This window comes from Uloborus diversus, chromosome 9, assembly GCF_026930045.1.
Source record: "Uloborus diversus isolate 005 chromosome 9, Udiv.v.3.1, whole genome shotgun sequence".
Lineage (NCBI taxonomy): Eukaryota > Metazoa > Arthropoda > Arachnida > Araneae > Uloboridae > Uloborus > Uloborus diversus.
In genome coordinates, this window is record NC_072739.1 from 131,361,869 (window position 1) to 131,377,337 (window position 15,469).

Consider the following 15,469-nt stretch of genomic DNA (forward strand, 5'->3'; position numbering starts at 1 on the left):
TAAAATTTATAATAAAAATAATTAAACTAAATAAATAACGAAATAAGTAAACTAAAGGGTTTGTAATATGTTATATATTTTTAGCATTCAACAAAACTTTTTGTTTTAGGAACGTCATTTATGGGGTCAGTGGGGTCAATTTCTCCTCTCCCTGGCTTTAGAAAATTAATGCTTAACTATACAAGTTTGTGCAGTTTTTGTTTATTTTCAAACAAAATTTGCATTCAGTATACATCCTTCGCTAGCCATCCCCGGGGGAAAAATCAAAAGGACGGACCAGTTTTAATTTTAATCAAGCAATAAAAACGAATATTGTTTTACTGGTTTGATGATTTTTTACCTTCTTTAAAAATTTTTGTCAAGGAAAAAAAGGAAAAATCCATGCATGGTAAACATAACATTTTTACTCAATCTTCACCATACAACAAAAATATTCATCCTGAAATTGTTCACGAAATTGAGAGTTGGGGGGGGGGGGGCAACTCCTCGATATTGATGATGTACCAGATTAGAAAATACCCATTAAAAAGAAAAAGAAATACAGTACATATTTGCTTGTGACTCTATCCCCCCTCCCCCCTCCAACTTTTAAAAATGTGAAGAAATAAAAAGGAATCTCGCATTTAAATTGATTTCCGATTTTTCTCTAAAAATCGGGAACGCTTTGCCCATCTAAGTTTTGAAGAGTTTTTTTTTTTTTTTTTTTGCAAATACACTCTTTGCAAGGAAAGAAACTGAAATTTTATAAATTTTATAATCATGTTTCCTATTTAGAATGAACAAGAATCATATTTATGTATGAAAAAAGTTAGTTTCTGCGATTATTTTTGCAGTGTTCCGTTTTTGCGAATTTCTGTTATATGTCGCTTTTATTTTGTACTAACCATCAAGAAAATATGTACAGTGTACAGGTTTTTCATTTTTTGCTTTCTTACGTGCTTTTTAAGGTTTTACATTGCCTTTCTGTTTAAATAGAGCTCCATTTCCCTTGTAATCATCTATACGAAAAATTGTTGAATAGGAAATTCGGCTTTTCCCGCACTTTTTGAACAGTCGGCCGTTTACTTTAATTAAAGCTTCTAATTGACGAGTAAGTAATATATAATTGCATCAGAATGTGCCGGTATCCATTTCTTTATTGTTTCGTTAAAATAGTAGGACTGAAGTCGGGACGATAAAAAGGAAAGTCAATCATAAACGCAGCAACGGTAAAAAAAAGTCACTTACGAAAATTTAGCTTTTAAACAAGCAGACGCCGCGCCGTACAGTGGAGTATTTGACTGAAAATCCTGGCCCAAAACTAGTTTGAAATATCACTCTTCTGAAGGCGACACTCTTGTGTGCGTTTGTGCGCTGTACGGCGAAGCTATCCCACTTATAGACACGAAACTTGATATTCAAGTTGCCTGAAAGGTCTGATGTTACAATTTGAAACTCGATTTTTTAAATTTGAATAAGAAAATGAAATATTTAATATTTTATCCACGGTTTACACTTTTGCATGTTTACGACCGTAAAAACGATCCTAGTAAACGTAGAAAAAAAAAAAAAAAACAATGCATCACTAGATGGGAAAAATAATTTTCTTCAAGAATATGGTTTGTTTGAAGTTCTATCGTAATTAACTGAATTTCTAAGAAATTTACAAAGGGAGGTCACTTTTTCGACTTTTTCAATTATTCAATCAATGCAAACTAAAATTCCTGCATCCGATATTCTAATAATGTTATGGCTCTGAAACTTTTTAAGGAAATAATATAAACACCTTACCTTCATTTGCAGTCAAAACGGTGAAGTTATGTTGGTTTCGCTGATTTATAATGATTTTTTTTTCAATGAGTTGAAATGAAAATTTTCGATAATTTTCACGCGATCCGAAAGCGATGCAGCAGTTGGCTCCTTGCCAATAATGCTTAGACACGTGAAAAGTAAACATATGTTTGATGCAAATGGCTATTTCCCCGTCTTTTCCTTCGAAGATATGTATTAAGTGCACTGTTCGAGGGAAAAAAAGTGATTAAAAAATCCTAGTATTCTGTACAAAACGCTAATTTAAAACCAAAAAAAAAAAAAAAAATCATTTTTTTTTGTGTTGGTTTCAATCAATAAAACCCTGAGTTAATCATGCACAAAAAGAATAGAAGACAAGGGTTTCGGGGTTACAAAGAAACTTTTTTCTATTGTAAAAACTAGGAAGTTATAACTGTAAAAACACTCGAAAATAGACGAAAATAGATATTCAAAAGCTCTTTGTTTTTTAATTGTATATATTGTACATATACCCGTACCTTGGTCGATCCTTAGTTTTACATAGCGTGATGTGTCCCGCTAAAAATTATACGAACAAAAACCTGGAACTAAAATTTAATATATCTTCAATTTCACAATGAGTAGGTAAAATGTCTTAAATGAGGATAGCTCGCTAGCGTTAGGAAACAATTACAATTGTCTCCTAACGCTAGCGAGTAGGGGGGGGGATCTTTTCCCCCTTATTCTACGTATAAAGGGGGGAAAAGACCCTACCTCCCCCGGCACATTATTTGCGAAAATGATCTGAAAAAATGTAAATATTTATTTATTTTATCTAAAATCTATCTCAATTTTACGGAAGAGCAAATTTTCTGAGCGAGATCACAAAATAATTTAATTTATTAACTCATTAACGTACATGATAAAATTAACATAATTGAACGCAAACACATGTTTTAGGGGTGCAATGAATTCCTTTAGCGATGCATAAAAGTAAGCGTTTTTCGAAATTAATTGGAAGATTCTCATTCCATAACTTACATCTTTATACATTGACGAAGCTGTTTCTCGTAACCCTGAAACTCGTGTCTGAAATTTTTATTGTTGTTTGTGAGCTTAAATATGTTGATCTTTTCATTCAGTAGTACTCATGATAACTTTTTACAAATTAATTAAATACTTTGTTGGAAAAATTCAGTTAAAATCATGATTTGTCACAAAACGATCAGATTATGCACTTAAAAAAAAAAATCATTTAAAAAAAGGGCAGTTGTAGGCGGAAGATTTTTTTGCTGAAATTAGCACTAGAGACTTGGCCAAATATGATGCAACTTTCAAAACAGCCCGACCAAGCCCGACACCCATTTAAAAACCTTTCTCTAGTTATAAATTAAGGCGAAAGCCCTTTTCATAAAAATCGGGTAAATTTTTAATTTTGGACTTTTGGCCAGGATTTTCAGTCAAATACTCCACTGTGCGCCGCGGCGTTCCTTCCAAAAACTACTGTCGTCAGTCAATAAAAATTTCAGGATCTGCTTGCTTTTTTTTTTTTTTCACAAAATTGAAACATGCAGAAAATTTTCAGTGCGGCATCGTAAAAATAAGAATCAATGCACAATTAGAAGTGCTATACTAAAGAAAGAAAAGGTAGGAAAATAAGGGGAGGGCTCTAAAAAATAGGAAAAATAGGAACTCCTCGGGGTCTGATCATCATAAGAAAGATAATTAATGTTGATTTAAAGTGGGTAATTTTACATAAATTAGTGTTAAATCACACATCTTGACGTTGAAAAAGTAGATTAGAGAAAGGAAAATAAATTTGAAGTGTTGCATGGTAAAAAATATCGAGTTTATTGCTGTTTCATTAGTCGATATGCAGTTTCGATTTTACGAATTATAGCTGTTTCCACAGAAAAAGGAACATTAACCCGATGATTCCAAGGAACCATAGAAAATGAACCAATTCTCTACAGTCGCAATATCCGAATGATGGTCAAACATATTTCTTTTTTATTGTTTCACTGAAAAATTTAGCCGTATTTTCTGTAGGATTCGAATCAATAGTAGTACCAATATAATATAGTTGCTGCAAAAGTATCAGAAATCAAACTAGTGACATATTGCACAACACAAAAGTGTTTATAGGCACCTGTGCCAATTACTGGAGACTAGCAGAACTGAAGCACCACTAAATGGCATTCATCATTATTTCAAAAATCCGAAAAGGGACAAAAATATATGTCTACCCACTCAAAGTAACACCTTTCAACTTAACAAAACTTTCGACAACGAAAATTTAAAATATATTTTAAGTCAGATTTTAATGGATTGATGCGTATGCTTCCCTTAAGCCAGAGAAGAAGCTTTTGCAACAAAAATGGCTGATTTGACACAAGCCGCAATTGTTTCTCTTTCCTATTAGTAACATTTAGGTACATGCATTGAAGTTATAATCTTGAAAGTAAATGTACATTGAGTTGATATATAGCCTTCTACTTTTAAAAGATTGGATATAAATCTTATTTTAGGACATTTTTGTTGGAAGTGCCAATCACTGGTGACCTGCCAATTCCGGGGGTAAAAGCCCTAGTTGCTTTTTTTCTTCTTCTTTTTAATCGCTGTACAGTACCAAGTAGGCTATTTTACTTTGAACAGCCTGAATGTCTCTTATGTCATTGTTCTAGAAGAATACACATATATATACACAAATTTTCAATTTTTAAATATCTCTTTACTCCACAAATTTAAAAAAGTGCTATCATTGCTTGTTCCCAGGATTAACGATTTATCACTAACTTTGGTTGACTTTCGAATGTTACAAAAAATTTACCAAAAAAGCTGAGAAGGAAGTCAATAGAAATTTTTTGAATCCCGAAATTATTGCTCGCTTTAAGCGGGGTTTTCTCGTAAAAAGCGAGTTATGATCCTATAGAGTTTACATTGTACCAACCAAATATTTCTAATGTCCTCGCTAAATCTTGGTTCTCGTTAAATCAGGGATCGTTATTAGCGAGTTCGATTGTATTACAGTTATAACTTGAGATTTGCTCTCGTAAATTGGTTTGCTTCCTCTTGCTTCACTTCATGCTATTTTAATATCATTTTAAAAACTTGCTTGATACAAGTGCAGTCAAACTCGTTTATAGAGAGCCCTGATTTAACAAAAACTCGTATTTAGCGAAGAAATCAAAAAGATTTGGTTGGTGCAATGTTAAATCATTAGGAACAAAACTCGAGACCCCGCGATCCCGTTTAACGAGCGAACCCCGCTAAAAGCCAGCAAAATTTTTGTAATTCTTTAGATTGTTGAAAGTCGAAAACTCGGAACTATTTGGATTATCGAAAATGTGGACACTTCCACTATTATTACCATCGAAAAATTGGATTCTTGGACAATTTGAACTCTAGGACAATTTTACTACTATGCGATTCGGATACCTAAACAATTCTGAATGATTTGAACCTTCGAAGAAAGGGGTAAGTAAAAATACCCACTTTTACGTTATTTGATATTTGAACTTTTTTTTTTTGCTATCTATTATGGATTTAAAAGCATTGAAAGCGATACGAACACCGTATCGAACACTAGCTACACGCATTTGTAATAAAATAGAAGAAAAACTCAATGATACAAGTACACCCATTGAGGACTTCGAGGATTTGAAAATTCAGTAAGACGAAAAAACTGTTCTTTTGAAAGATTTAAACGAACAGATTTTGCCTTTAACAGATGAAAAAGATATTGAAAATGAAATTTTCGGTTGTGCAGAATACAGTGATAAAATGCGTACATTAAGGTTAAAAATTGATCGAAAAATTTTTAAATTCAATAAACAGCACATCTGGTAGTCAAAATGTTTCGGGGTTTGAAAGTTTAAATTTGATCAACACTGTGCACTTACCTAAACTTCACATAGATAAATATTACGGCGAAAGAGATAAATATTTATACTTTTGGAGTCAGTTTGAAAATGCAGTTCACAAAAACCCCTCGTTAACAGATGTTGACCGATTTTCTTATCTAAAATCGCTACTTGGTGGTTCGGCTGCAAATGCAGTTAGCGGGTTTGCGTTGACGGCGGAAAACTATAAGATTGCAATTGAAATTCTTCAATCCCGTTTCGGAAGACATTCAGATTTAGTCCAAGCTCAATTGAATAACTTGTTAAATATTCAAGGTGTAAAAAATTCTAGGGATTTATATGCATTACGTGCTCTTTATGATAAATGCATTGTTGAAATTAGAAGTCTGGAATCGCTTAATGTTGCTGCTGACACGTATAGTACACTACTTTGCCCTTTAATCTTAAAGGTTCTTCCGTCTGATTTAACCCTCAGATTTACGAGAGAACAATCTCAGAAGACAAATTTGAGTGTTCAAGACTTAATGGAGTTTATTAGAGCAGAAATTGAGACTAAAAAACGAGTTTACGCAATACAAAAAGCAGAAATCCAATTTCCCCAAGGTCAAAATATTCCAAAGTTTGAAAAGAATAAATCTGCCTTTGATAAATGGAAGAATTTTTCTAAAAAACCATTTCATAAAAGAAACATTACAAACACCCCTTCAGCAGTTGAACTCTTGACACCTCTCGATAAATGTTGTATGTTTTGTTCGAATTAGATCATGATAGTGAAAGTTGTTGCTCTTTAACTGTTGACAAAAAAAGGGCAATTTTGAAACGTATCGGAAGGTGTTTTACTTGCTTGCAACCCTTTCATAGAATGATAGACTGCCCTAAGAGTGATAAATCATGCACATTTTGTACAAAGAAACACAATGTTACTTTATTTTACAGGAAAGAAAATTTTAAGGATAAGGTACATGTTAATTCTAATAAAGTTGAAAACTTTGTTTCAAATCATGTAATCGAGGGTCATAATAGAATTTTACTTCAAACTGCACCCTTGGAATTAGGGGGTAAGGATTCCAATAAGGTTTTACACTGCCTTCTTGACACGGGTAGTGAAAAAACTTTTATCCGGAAAGATATTTCTAGATCCCTGAAGTTACGTACATTAGGAAAAGAAGAGTTGTTAATTCATACGTTTGGGTCGAAAATTCCTCGTCGTCGCGTTTGTACTCGAGTAGAAGTCAAAATAAAAAATAAATTGGATCGTACGGAATTTAAAATTGAAGCTCTTGAAATTGACGAAATTACTCATGCTACTTTAGAGTCACCCCCCCCCCCCCCGCAGAGGTACATGAGGAGCTGAAATCTAAGGGGATATTGTTAGCCGACGTTTGTGATAATGCTATACGGGGTAAAGGCATTTCTTTGCTCATAGGTGCTGACAATTATTGGAAAATTGTTACGGGGAAAATTGAACGCTTGAATTCCGCTTTGGTAGCAACTGAAACAAAGTTAGGTTGGCTTTTAATGGGAAAGTTAAAAGAAGATAAGACTGATTTTGAATTAGGAAATAAAACTTTTTGCGCGCTTTCTATTTCATCTCTATTTGTCCACTCTCCTAACATAGAAAACTTATGGAGATTGGATGCTTTGGGAATTCGTGACCCTACAGAGAGTAAAAATCTAGAGCAAGATGCGTTAGATACTTTCGAGAAAACTGTTCGAATTAATGATGAAGGGCGCTATGAAATCAGGCTTCCTCGACTTGAAGGGTTTGAAGATTTAGACAGTAATCTAGAAACAGCAAAACAAAGATGCAGGTCTACTACAAACAAATTGCTTCGGGAAAACAAGTATTTTCAGTACGATGAAGTATTCAAGGAATGGTTAGAAGAACGAATCATTGAGGCAGTACCTTTAAGGGAAATAGATAAACCAGCTCATTATTTACCTCACAGAGGCGTTTACAAAGAACATTCGACTACAAAAGTACGTCCGGTGTTTGATGCCAGTTGTAAAACTAAACAAATGCGGTCTATTAATGACTTTCTGCTAAAAGGTCCAAATCTCTTGGAACAAATCCCTCCTCTTTTGATTAAATTTCGTAAAGATAAGATAGGCGTAACTTCGGATATCAAGAAAGCATTTTTACAGATCTCTGTTGCCAAAGATCGTGATTTCCTACGGTTCTTATGGTGGGAAAATATTGAGGAACGTGAATTTCGAACATTTCGTCATAATCGTCTGGTTTTCGGACTAAATTGCAGTCCGTTTCTACTCTCGTCAGTTTTAAACCACCTCATTGCAACTTATTCCTCTCAATTTAAGGAGACTTGCAACATTTTAAGAAATGCGTTCTATGTGGACAATTGTGTTACATCCGTTCCAGACGAGAAAAAACTGAATCAGTTTATTCATGAATCAACTTATTTGATGAATGCGGGCTGTTTTGACCTAAGAGGGTGGGAGTATACCACCTCAAAATTTTGAAGACAAATCTGAACCTATCGCAGTACTTGGATTGCTCTGGGACAAACATGAAGATGTTTTATTTTGTCAGATAAAGAACTTGGATTTGGATTCCTTAGAAATTACTCGTAGAAATATTTTGTCGATAGTTCACAAGATTTTCGATGTAATAGGAATTTTGTGCCCAACTACGTTGATTCCAAAGCTTATACTTCAAAAAAGCTGGGGTTTAAAACTGGGGTGGGATACACCACTACCAGAAGAGTTTAATATCGAATTTAAAGCATGGGCCAAAGATTTACATTTGCTTTCGGAAGTTCGAGTTCCAAGATACATTAATACATTTGGGTCGGCTGAACTTTTTTTACATACATTTTGTGATGGAAGTAAAAGTGCATATAGCGCAGTAGTATTTCTTAGGTCAGGTCAGTATGGTAACTTTCACGTGCAATAGGGAAGTTGCAACCCATTAAATGTTCATATTTTGGCTATTGCATATTGTTAATTGACCCTCAAAACTAAAAAATTCACCATCGCCGAATTTTAAAACACCGTGGTTGATTTTTAATGAATTTTTAAAAATCCACGCGCAAAAGTGCGCTCTTCTGAAACGTCACGAGCCTACGTCACAGGGCGCGAATGAGCAGCCTTCCGCCGAAGATCCCTTGTTTTCGCTAGGGACATTTTGAGCGCGCTGATATTTTTATTTTTTAGAAATTCAATAATCCTTTTGAACACACTATGGAGGCCGGATTCGTTAAAGCACAATCTAAATAATCTTCCTCAAATAATATCAATGGTGATATTCGAATATTTCCGAGAGGATGAGAGGTTTAATGTTCCAGAAACGCGAGGAGATAAGCCTTTTACGTTTCATCTTCGAAGTCGAATGCACGTTCTTCGATTTCTCCCATGACATGGGAACCGGTTCGCTAGCGTTTCTCTCCTATAGGACGTCACTTCCTATGCCATCTGACGTCACAGGCGCTTGAACTTTAAAAATTAATTTAAAAAAACTACTTATCGTATCGCAAAAATTTTTTCACCTATGATGTTCATACATGTTACTCTATCATATAAAAATAAAATTGAAAAATCGAAAACTTCCCTATTAGTACAGGCGAAAAGTCGTGTTGCTCCATTGCGTAAAACTACCATTCAAGAATGGAGTTGCTGGGATGTTGTATTGGGACTCGTTTGGCCTTTTCTACCCTACAAGCACTCAACATTCCAAATCTTCAAAGCTACTTTTGGACTGATTCGTCTACAGCTTTAACGTGGATTAAGAAAAATGAGCCATGGGGAGTTTTTGTTGAAAATAGAGTTAAAGAAATTCCAAAACTAGTTCCTGAGGGTGTATAAGGACTAGTTCTTAGCGCTTTGAACGCGGCTGATTTGCCCTCACGAGGTTGCTCAATTAAAACGCTTATCAAATCCGACTGGTGTTCGGGTCCAAATTGGTTGAAAAAGAACATTGAGGACTGGCCGGACACGAAACTAAAGCTAGATGAGGAAGAAATATCGCGTGAGAGAAGGAAACAAGTTATTCAGGCTGTTACCAGCACTTCTCAAGAACGATGGTATTTAAGATATTTTTCCAGATATTTTTCCAAGTATTTTCTGATCGTTAGAATGATATCCTGGATAATTAGGTTTGTTATAAATTGCAAAACACCGAAAACTAAATTGACAGGGGAACTGACTGTTAATGAAATCGATGTCGCGGAAAAGAAATTGTGGGAAATCGTCCAAGAGGAAACATTTGTTAAGAATGTTAAACTTAAAACCTCTGTACTTTTGTTGACCAAGACGGTTTGATAAGGCTAAAAACCAAGATAATTAGAAGAGAGGATGATGAATATTTTCGATGCCCTATCTTGTTGCCCTCTGACCACAAGTTAGTGGAATATTTAATCATTGATTATCACCAACGGTTTTCTCATGCTGGTGTACAATTTGTGCTTTGTAATATTCGACAGAAATTTTGGATTTTGCGAGGTAAGAAAACAGTGCATCGGGTGTTGAACAAGTGTATTCGATGTAAACGGTACAAAGTACAACATCCAGAAACTGTACCATCTCCCCTTTCCGAGGATCGAATAAGAGAAGCCTTAGTCTTTGAAGTCACTGGTATCGATGTAGCAGGCCCCCTTTACTTAAAGGAAGGAAAGAAAGTATGGATTTTGCTATTTACCTGCGCTGTTTATCGTGCGGTCCATCTTGAGCTTATCGATAGTATGTCAACAGATGTATTCCTACTCGGTCTCCGAAGATTCATTGCTAGAAGGGGACGACCGAAAGTTATATATACAGATAACGGGACTAACTTTGTTGGTGCGGATAATCTCTTGAAATCCGTAGATTGGAGACAGATTGAATGCGATTCTTCAGTTTCGAGAATTCAGTGGAAATTCAATCCCCCAACTGCATGTTGGTGGGGTGGATGGTGGGAGAGATTAGTACAAATGGTCAAAAAATTGTTGAGAAATATTTTAGGAAAGATTTGCGTATCCTACGAGGAATTGTTCACAATTTTATGTGATGTCGAGTCCGTGATCAACGGAAGACCGTTAACTTGTGTGTCCGAAGATCCGAATGATCTTGTCCCTCTCACACCATCGATGCTTTTGCAAAACATATCGCAAGTCGGAGTTCCAGACCTGGATCATCTTGATGCAGTTAATTTGAATAAAAGACATCAGTTTCTACAACATTTGAGGCAACAGTTTCGCAAAAGATTTCGTGACGAATATCTTTCTCTACTGATACAACGATCACCTAAGCGTCTGCCAAAATCTGTGCAAAAGAATGACTTAGTTCTAATAGGAAGCGATCAAAAGAAGAGAATCGACTGGCCAATGGCTTGGGTCATTGATACTTTTCCAGGAAAAGATAACAACGTACGCGTTGTGAGACTGAAAACTTCCACGGGTGAGCTTACAAGACCCGTGAAACGAGTGTTTCCATTGGAAATAAGTGATGAACTCACAATTTCTGAGTTGAAGACTAATCAAACGGACATTCATAAGTCGAGATTACATAGAACGTCTAGATTTGGACGTGTTTTAAAACAACCTGTTCGATATTAATAATTTGTTTCATGTATTAATCGTGTTTTTAATCTTTTTCAGAGTTAACGTTTTAAGGAACTTTTGTGGTACTAATTTAAGCTTTAATTGGTTGATGAGGAGTTGGTAAGATCAGTGGCGCCGACTCCATGGGGCCTGAGGGGGCCCAAGCCCCCTCAAAAAACATTTTGGGGGGGCAGAGCCCCCCCAATAATATATTTTGATTTCTAAAATCACAATATTAGGTTAGCATTTTTCATTTTCTTTATTTCATGATAATTTCCTTACAAAATAATAGTGAAAATCACGGTAAAGTTACGGCTCTGCGAGTTCTTTGAATTCATTGCGCGAATCTTCGGGTAAAATCCGGCGCTGGCGTTGCGGTTGCGGCGACATGAAAAAGACTGGAGCAAAAGCGTCTGGAACCCTCCGTCTCGCGTCCGTCGCCTTGACGCTTCGAGACATTACGATGCCCCGGCTATATAAAGCCCACCCTGCTGGCGCAGGGCGCAGTCATTCAGTGTGAATAGTTTCGTTCAGTGCATAGTGTATTCTGAATTAAGTTTGAAATGGACAAATTTGTTACCAAAAAGGCACGTTTGGAAGTTACTGCAGAAGAAGACCATACTGCAAGTCAACCACCTGCAATTATTGTGCCTGCTTCGTCGTCATCGGGCGAGAACGGTTCACAGCGGAAATCCGCTAAAGGAAGATCATTTCAAAAGTCTTGGTTGAACAAATATACATGGCTAGAATATGAAGCATCAACTGAAAAAGTTTTTTGCAAAACCTGCAAAGAGGCAGATGCTAAAAAATTTTTTCAATTTTCTTCAAAAAAAAAGAAGAAGCCTTTATTTCCGTAGGATTTTCTAACTGGAAAAAGGCTTTGAAAAAATTCCGTTTTCATGAAAATACGTTTACACACAAAGAAGGAGTTCTGAACCTGAATTCTATCTCTAACCGAAGTGTGGCTTTCCAATTAAATGAGCAGTTAGTTAGTGAAATGAAGAAAAGTCGTTTAGCTCTGGAGACAATTTTTACTACCGTGCAATTTCTATGGCGACAAGGACTTGCAATCAGAGGGCACGAAGATATACACTCAAATTTTTTTCAATTGTTAGAACTCCGAAAGAATGACGTACCCGAGTTAAAAGTTTGGTTAAGGCCATATCACACGTAGCGAAATTCGCTCAACCTACCAGTTCAACTTCAAGCTCTCATGCAACTTTCTCTTTCAGAAGTTGAACAGGGATGCCAGGCTTTCAAAGGGAGAGTTGATTCTATGCGTGGACATCTGTGTACCATTTTAGGCGAGTTAGCACACCGCACTGAATTATCACCGTGTTTACTACTATTCAACGTGTTTTTTTCACTGTGGCCGAGAAAGAAATTGCATAACGATGGACAATCCATCTTTCGCTCCCATTCTAGGCATAATTATTTATAGCTTAATCAAAAAGAAAGAGAAAGAAAAGAAGAAGAGGAAAATATGGACCAGGAAATGGCTTTTGAGAAGAAAAAGATTAGGCTGTTATGAAAACTTAATGAGAGAACTAGCCGTAGAAGTAAGTATTGTTTGTTTTGTTCAGTCAGTGTGCATTCAATATTTTTTTATTTTGGAATAAACAAAAGAAATTTTAATATGATATCGTAACAATATGAAATTGAACATAAAAATTGTTTACAAATATCGCTAAAATATAATTAACTCTTTTATCGCTACATACTGATATTTTATTTGAGGAATTTAGGTAAACATTGAATTTTATTTTAATTTTGGTAATATTTTGACATAAATTGTTGAAATAAAAAATAATTTGCTAACCAAATTGTAGCAAGCAATTCAATTGTGGAATTTGGTATTAAAAAATTTAATTGACAATAATGCGTGATTTTTAAAAATAATTTTTATTGCATGTATTCACTATCCTTTTCCAGCTGGAAAAATGAATTTGCTGATAACTTTTATTGCAAAATTATAAGTACTATTTTCCCATGATATTTTTTAGGATGAAGAGAGTTATAGGAAATTTCTTCGGATGGATACCGATGCCTTTGAATATTTGTTGGTCAAAGTGGAGCCCCTCATAGTCAAAGAAAATACGGTGATGAGGGAAGCTATTCCAGCTGGTGAAATACTTGCCATCACCCTCAGATACTTAGCAACAGGTAATAAATCTAAAATAATGTTAATTTTGCATATTTCTTTCACTAGTAAAAACCTATTTGCTTGGCCTAAATTTTTATCTTAGTCAACACTCACTTTTAGATCATTTAGCAATTTTTAGTGGTAATACATACAGTCAAACTAACTGGCTTATAACATGCCCTGGTTTAATTAATACATCAGAAGTACTTAGTTCGCACAATGTTAAGTCTAGGGGGAAAAACTCGTTTCTAACCCCTTGATTCTTCCCTTGATTAATGGGAGCAATGCTTTGTGATTCATTAAATTTCTATTCACTACTTTCAACTCAGCTTATCCCTTCTTTAAAAAATATTATAGCATTCTAAAGTCAACCAAAAGTTAGTGATGAGCCATAAACAATGCGAAGTGATGATGTTTTTTTTTTTTAATTTATTTGTGGAGTGCAGAAATATTTGAAATTAAACATTAGTTAAGTCAAAATTATCACTTCTGTGTAATATTGCAATCAATCAACCATTCAGTGTAATTTTGAGCCATTATGATTAACTTTGTTCCACTTATAATTTTTAAGTATATTTTACTTTAAAAAACTAGAAGATCCAGTACTTACTGCATGCACCGAGCAAGGTTATGAAATACTTAATGTTCTCTATTTAACAAAAAAAAAAAAATGTTTCCAACATCATGCACTGCTAACTGCATCATTCAACTATTCTGTAATTTATTCTGCATCCCATTCATGACATGTTGCAAAGTTGCCCTAAATGATAGGAAAGCTAAAAACCAGGCTAATAATCCATTTTCAATTGAGCTTATAGTTATTAATTCTTAATTTTGGAAAACCTCAGACGTTACTCTAAGAGTGTTCATCCTTTTCGTACCAAAAATTACAATAAAACTCAAAATATGAGCAGGACAGTTCTCAGTAGAGAAGCTGTAAATCTAAGTTACCCTGAATGACTAGTTTATAATATGTTTGGTTCTCCATTATTCTTTTTAATGGATGGAGATAAACTGGATCCTTGAATTATTAAATCTACTGTTATATGTAAATTTAAATTATACCATATGCTTTTATATTAACAGGGGAGACACAGAGCTCCATCGCTTTCAACTTCAGGGTGGCACAGAATACAATATCCGGAATTATACCTGTTGTATGCAAGGCCATTACGCAAGTACTGAAGGAGGAGATGAGAGTGCCAAAAACTCGAGAAGAGTGGTTGAAAATATCTGAGGAGTTTTTCATGCAGTGGAACTTTCCAAACTGCATTGGAGCTCTCGATGGGAAGCATATTAAAATTGCTCCACCACCGAATTCCGGCTCAACATACTGGAATTATAAGCACTTCAACAGTATTGTGCTGTTGGCACTCATCGATGCCAACATGAAATTTTTATTTGTAGATGTTGGCACAAATGGCCGCATCAGTGATGGAGGGGTTTACAATAAGTGCACCCTGAAGAAATACATTGAAGGCCATAAACTGAACATACCAGCAGGACAATTTCTTCCTAGCACAAATGTTCCTGCTCCTTTTGTAATAGTGGCCGACGATGCTTTCCCGTTTGAGGAGAACATCCTCAAACCCTATAAGGGAACACCCCTCACAGAAGAGATGATAATATTCAATTACCGCCTGTCGAGGGCTCGAAGAGTAACGGAAAATGCTTTCGGCATCTTGGCCAACAGGTTCAGGGTTTCCCAAAGCGAAATTTTGACTCTCCCTGTCAAGGCAATAAGTATAGTCATGGCTGCATGTAGCCTTCACAATTTTTTGCGGTCAAGATGCCTGGAGCTTTACTCTCCTTTACCGAGCCTCGACAGGGAGGAAGTAGTGATAAAGAAAATTTTCAAGGGAAGCTGGAGGCACAATACGAATGCATTACCTCCTTTGTAAACTGATAAGCGATCAGGGTCCTTTGTGGCCAAAGAGGTAAGGGTGAGGTTTACCAATTATGTAAATGGGCCTGGGGCTGTTCCCTGGCAAAAAGACATGGCCAAATTACACTAATGGGCTATATTTTGTACATAAGTGTTTTGTAAATAAATTATGTTTCACTTTATCAATTGCTTGCCATTTTATTTAAATAACTTATTTCACTTCAGTTCTAGAAAACTAAACTATTAGATAAGTTTCAGAGCTTAATTACCAGGGTTTGCCGATATATATCATGAT

The 15,469-nt window shown here is 35.3% G+C and overlaps 1 protein-coding gene across 1 annotated transcript; it reads left to right on the forward strand.

The window, feature by feature from the left end:
* Nucleotides 1-13,179: 13,179 nt before the first annotated feature.
* Nucleotides 13,180-15,190, forward strand: LOC129230496 (uncharacterized). The gene is made up of 2 exons (XM_054864897.1): nt 13,180-13,309; nt 14,376-15,190. Exons 1-2 carry the CDS (start codon nt 13,180-13,182, stop codon nt 15,188-15,190), a joined length of 945 nt encoding a protein of 314 aa, XP_054720872.1.
* Nucleotides 15,191-15,469: the final 279 nt, after the last annotated feature.

Bases quoted from the DNA above. Each gene is read 5' to 3' on its own strand.
- LOC129230496 (XM_054864897.1), top strand. From the start codon at position 13,180: ATGGATACCGATGCCTTTGAATATTTGTTGGTCAAAGTGGAGCCCCTC. The intron at 13,310-14,375 runs GTAATAAATCTA...TTATATTAACAG, and splicing joins CCTCAGATACTTAGCAACAG to GGGAGACACAGAGCTCCATC.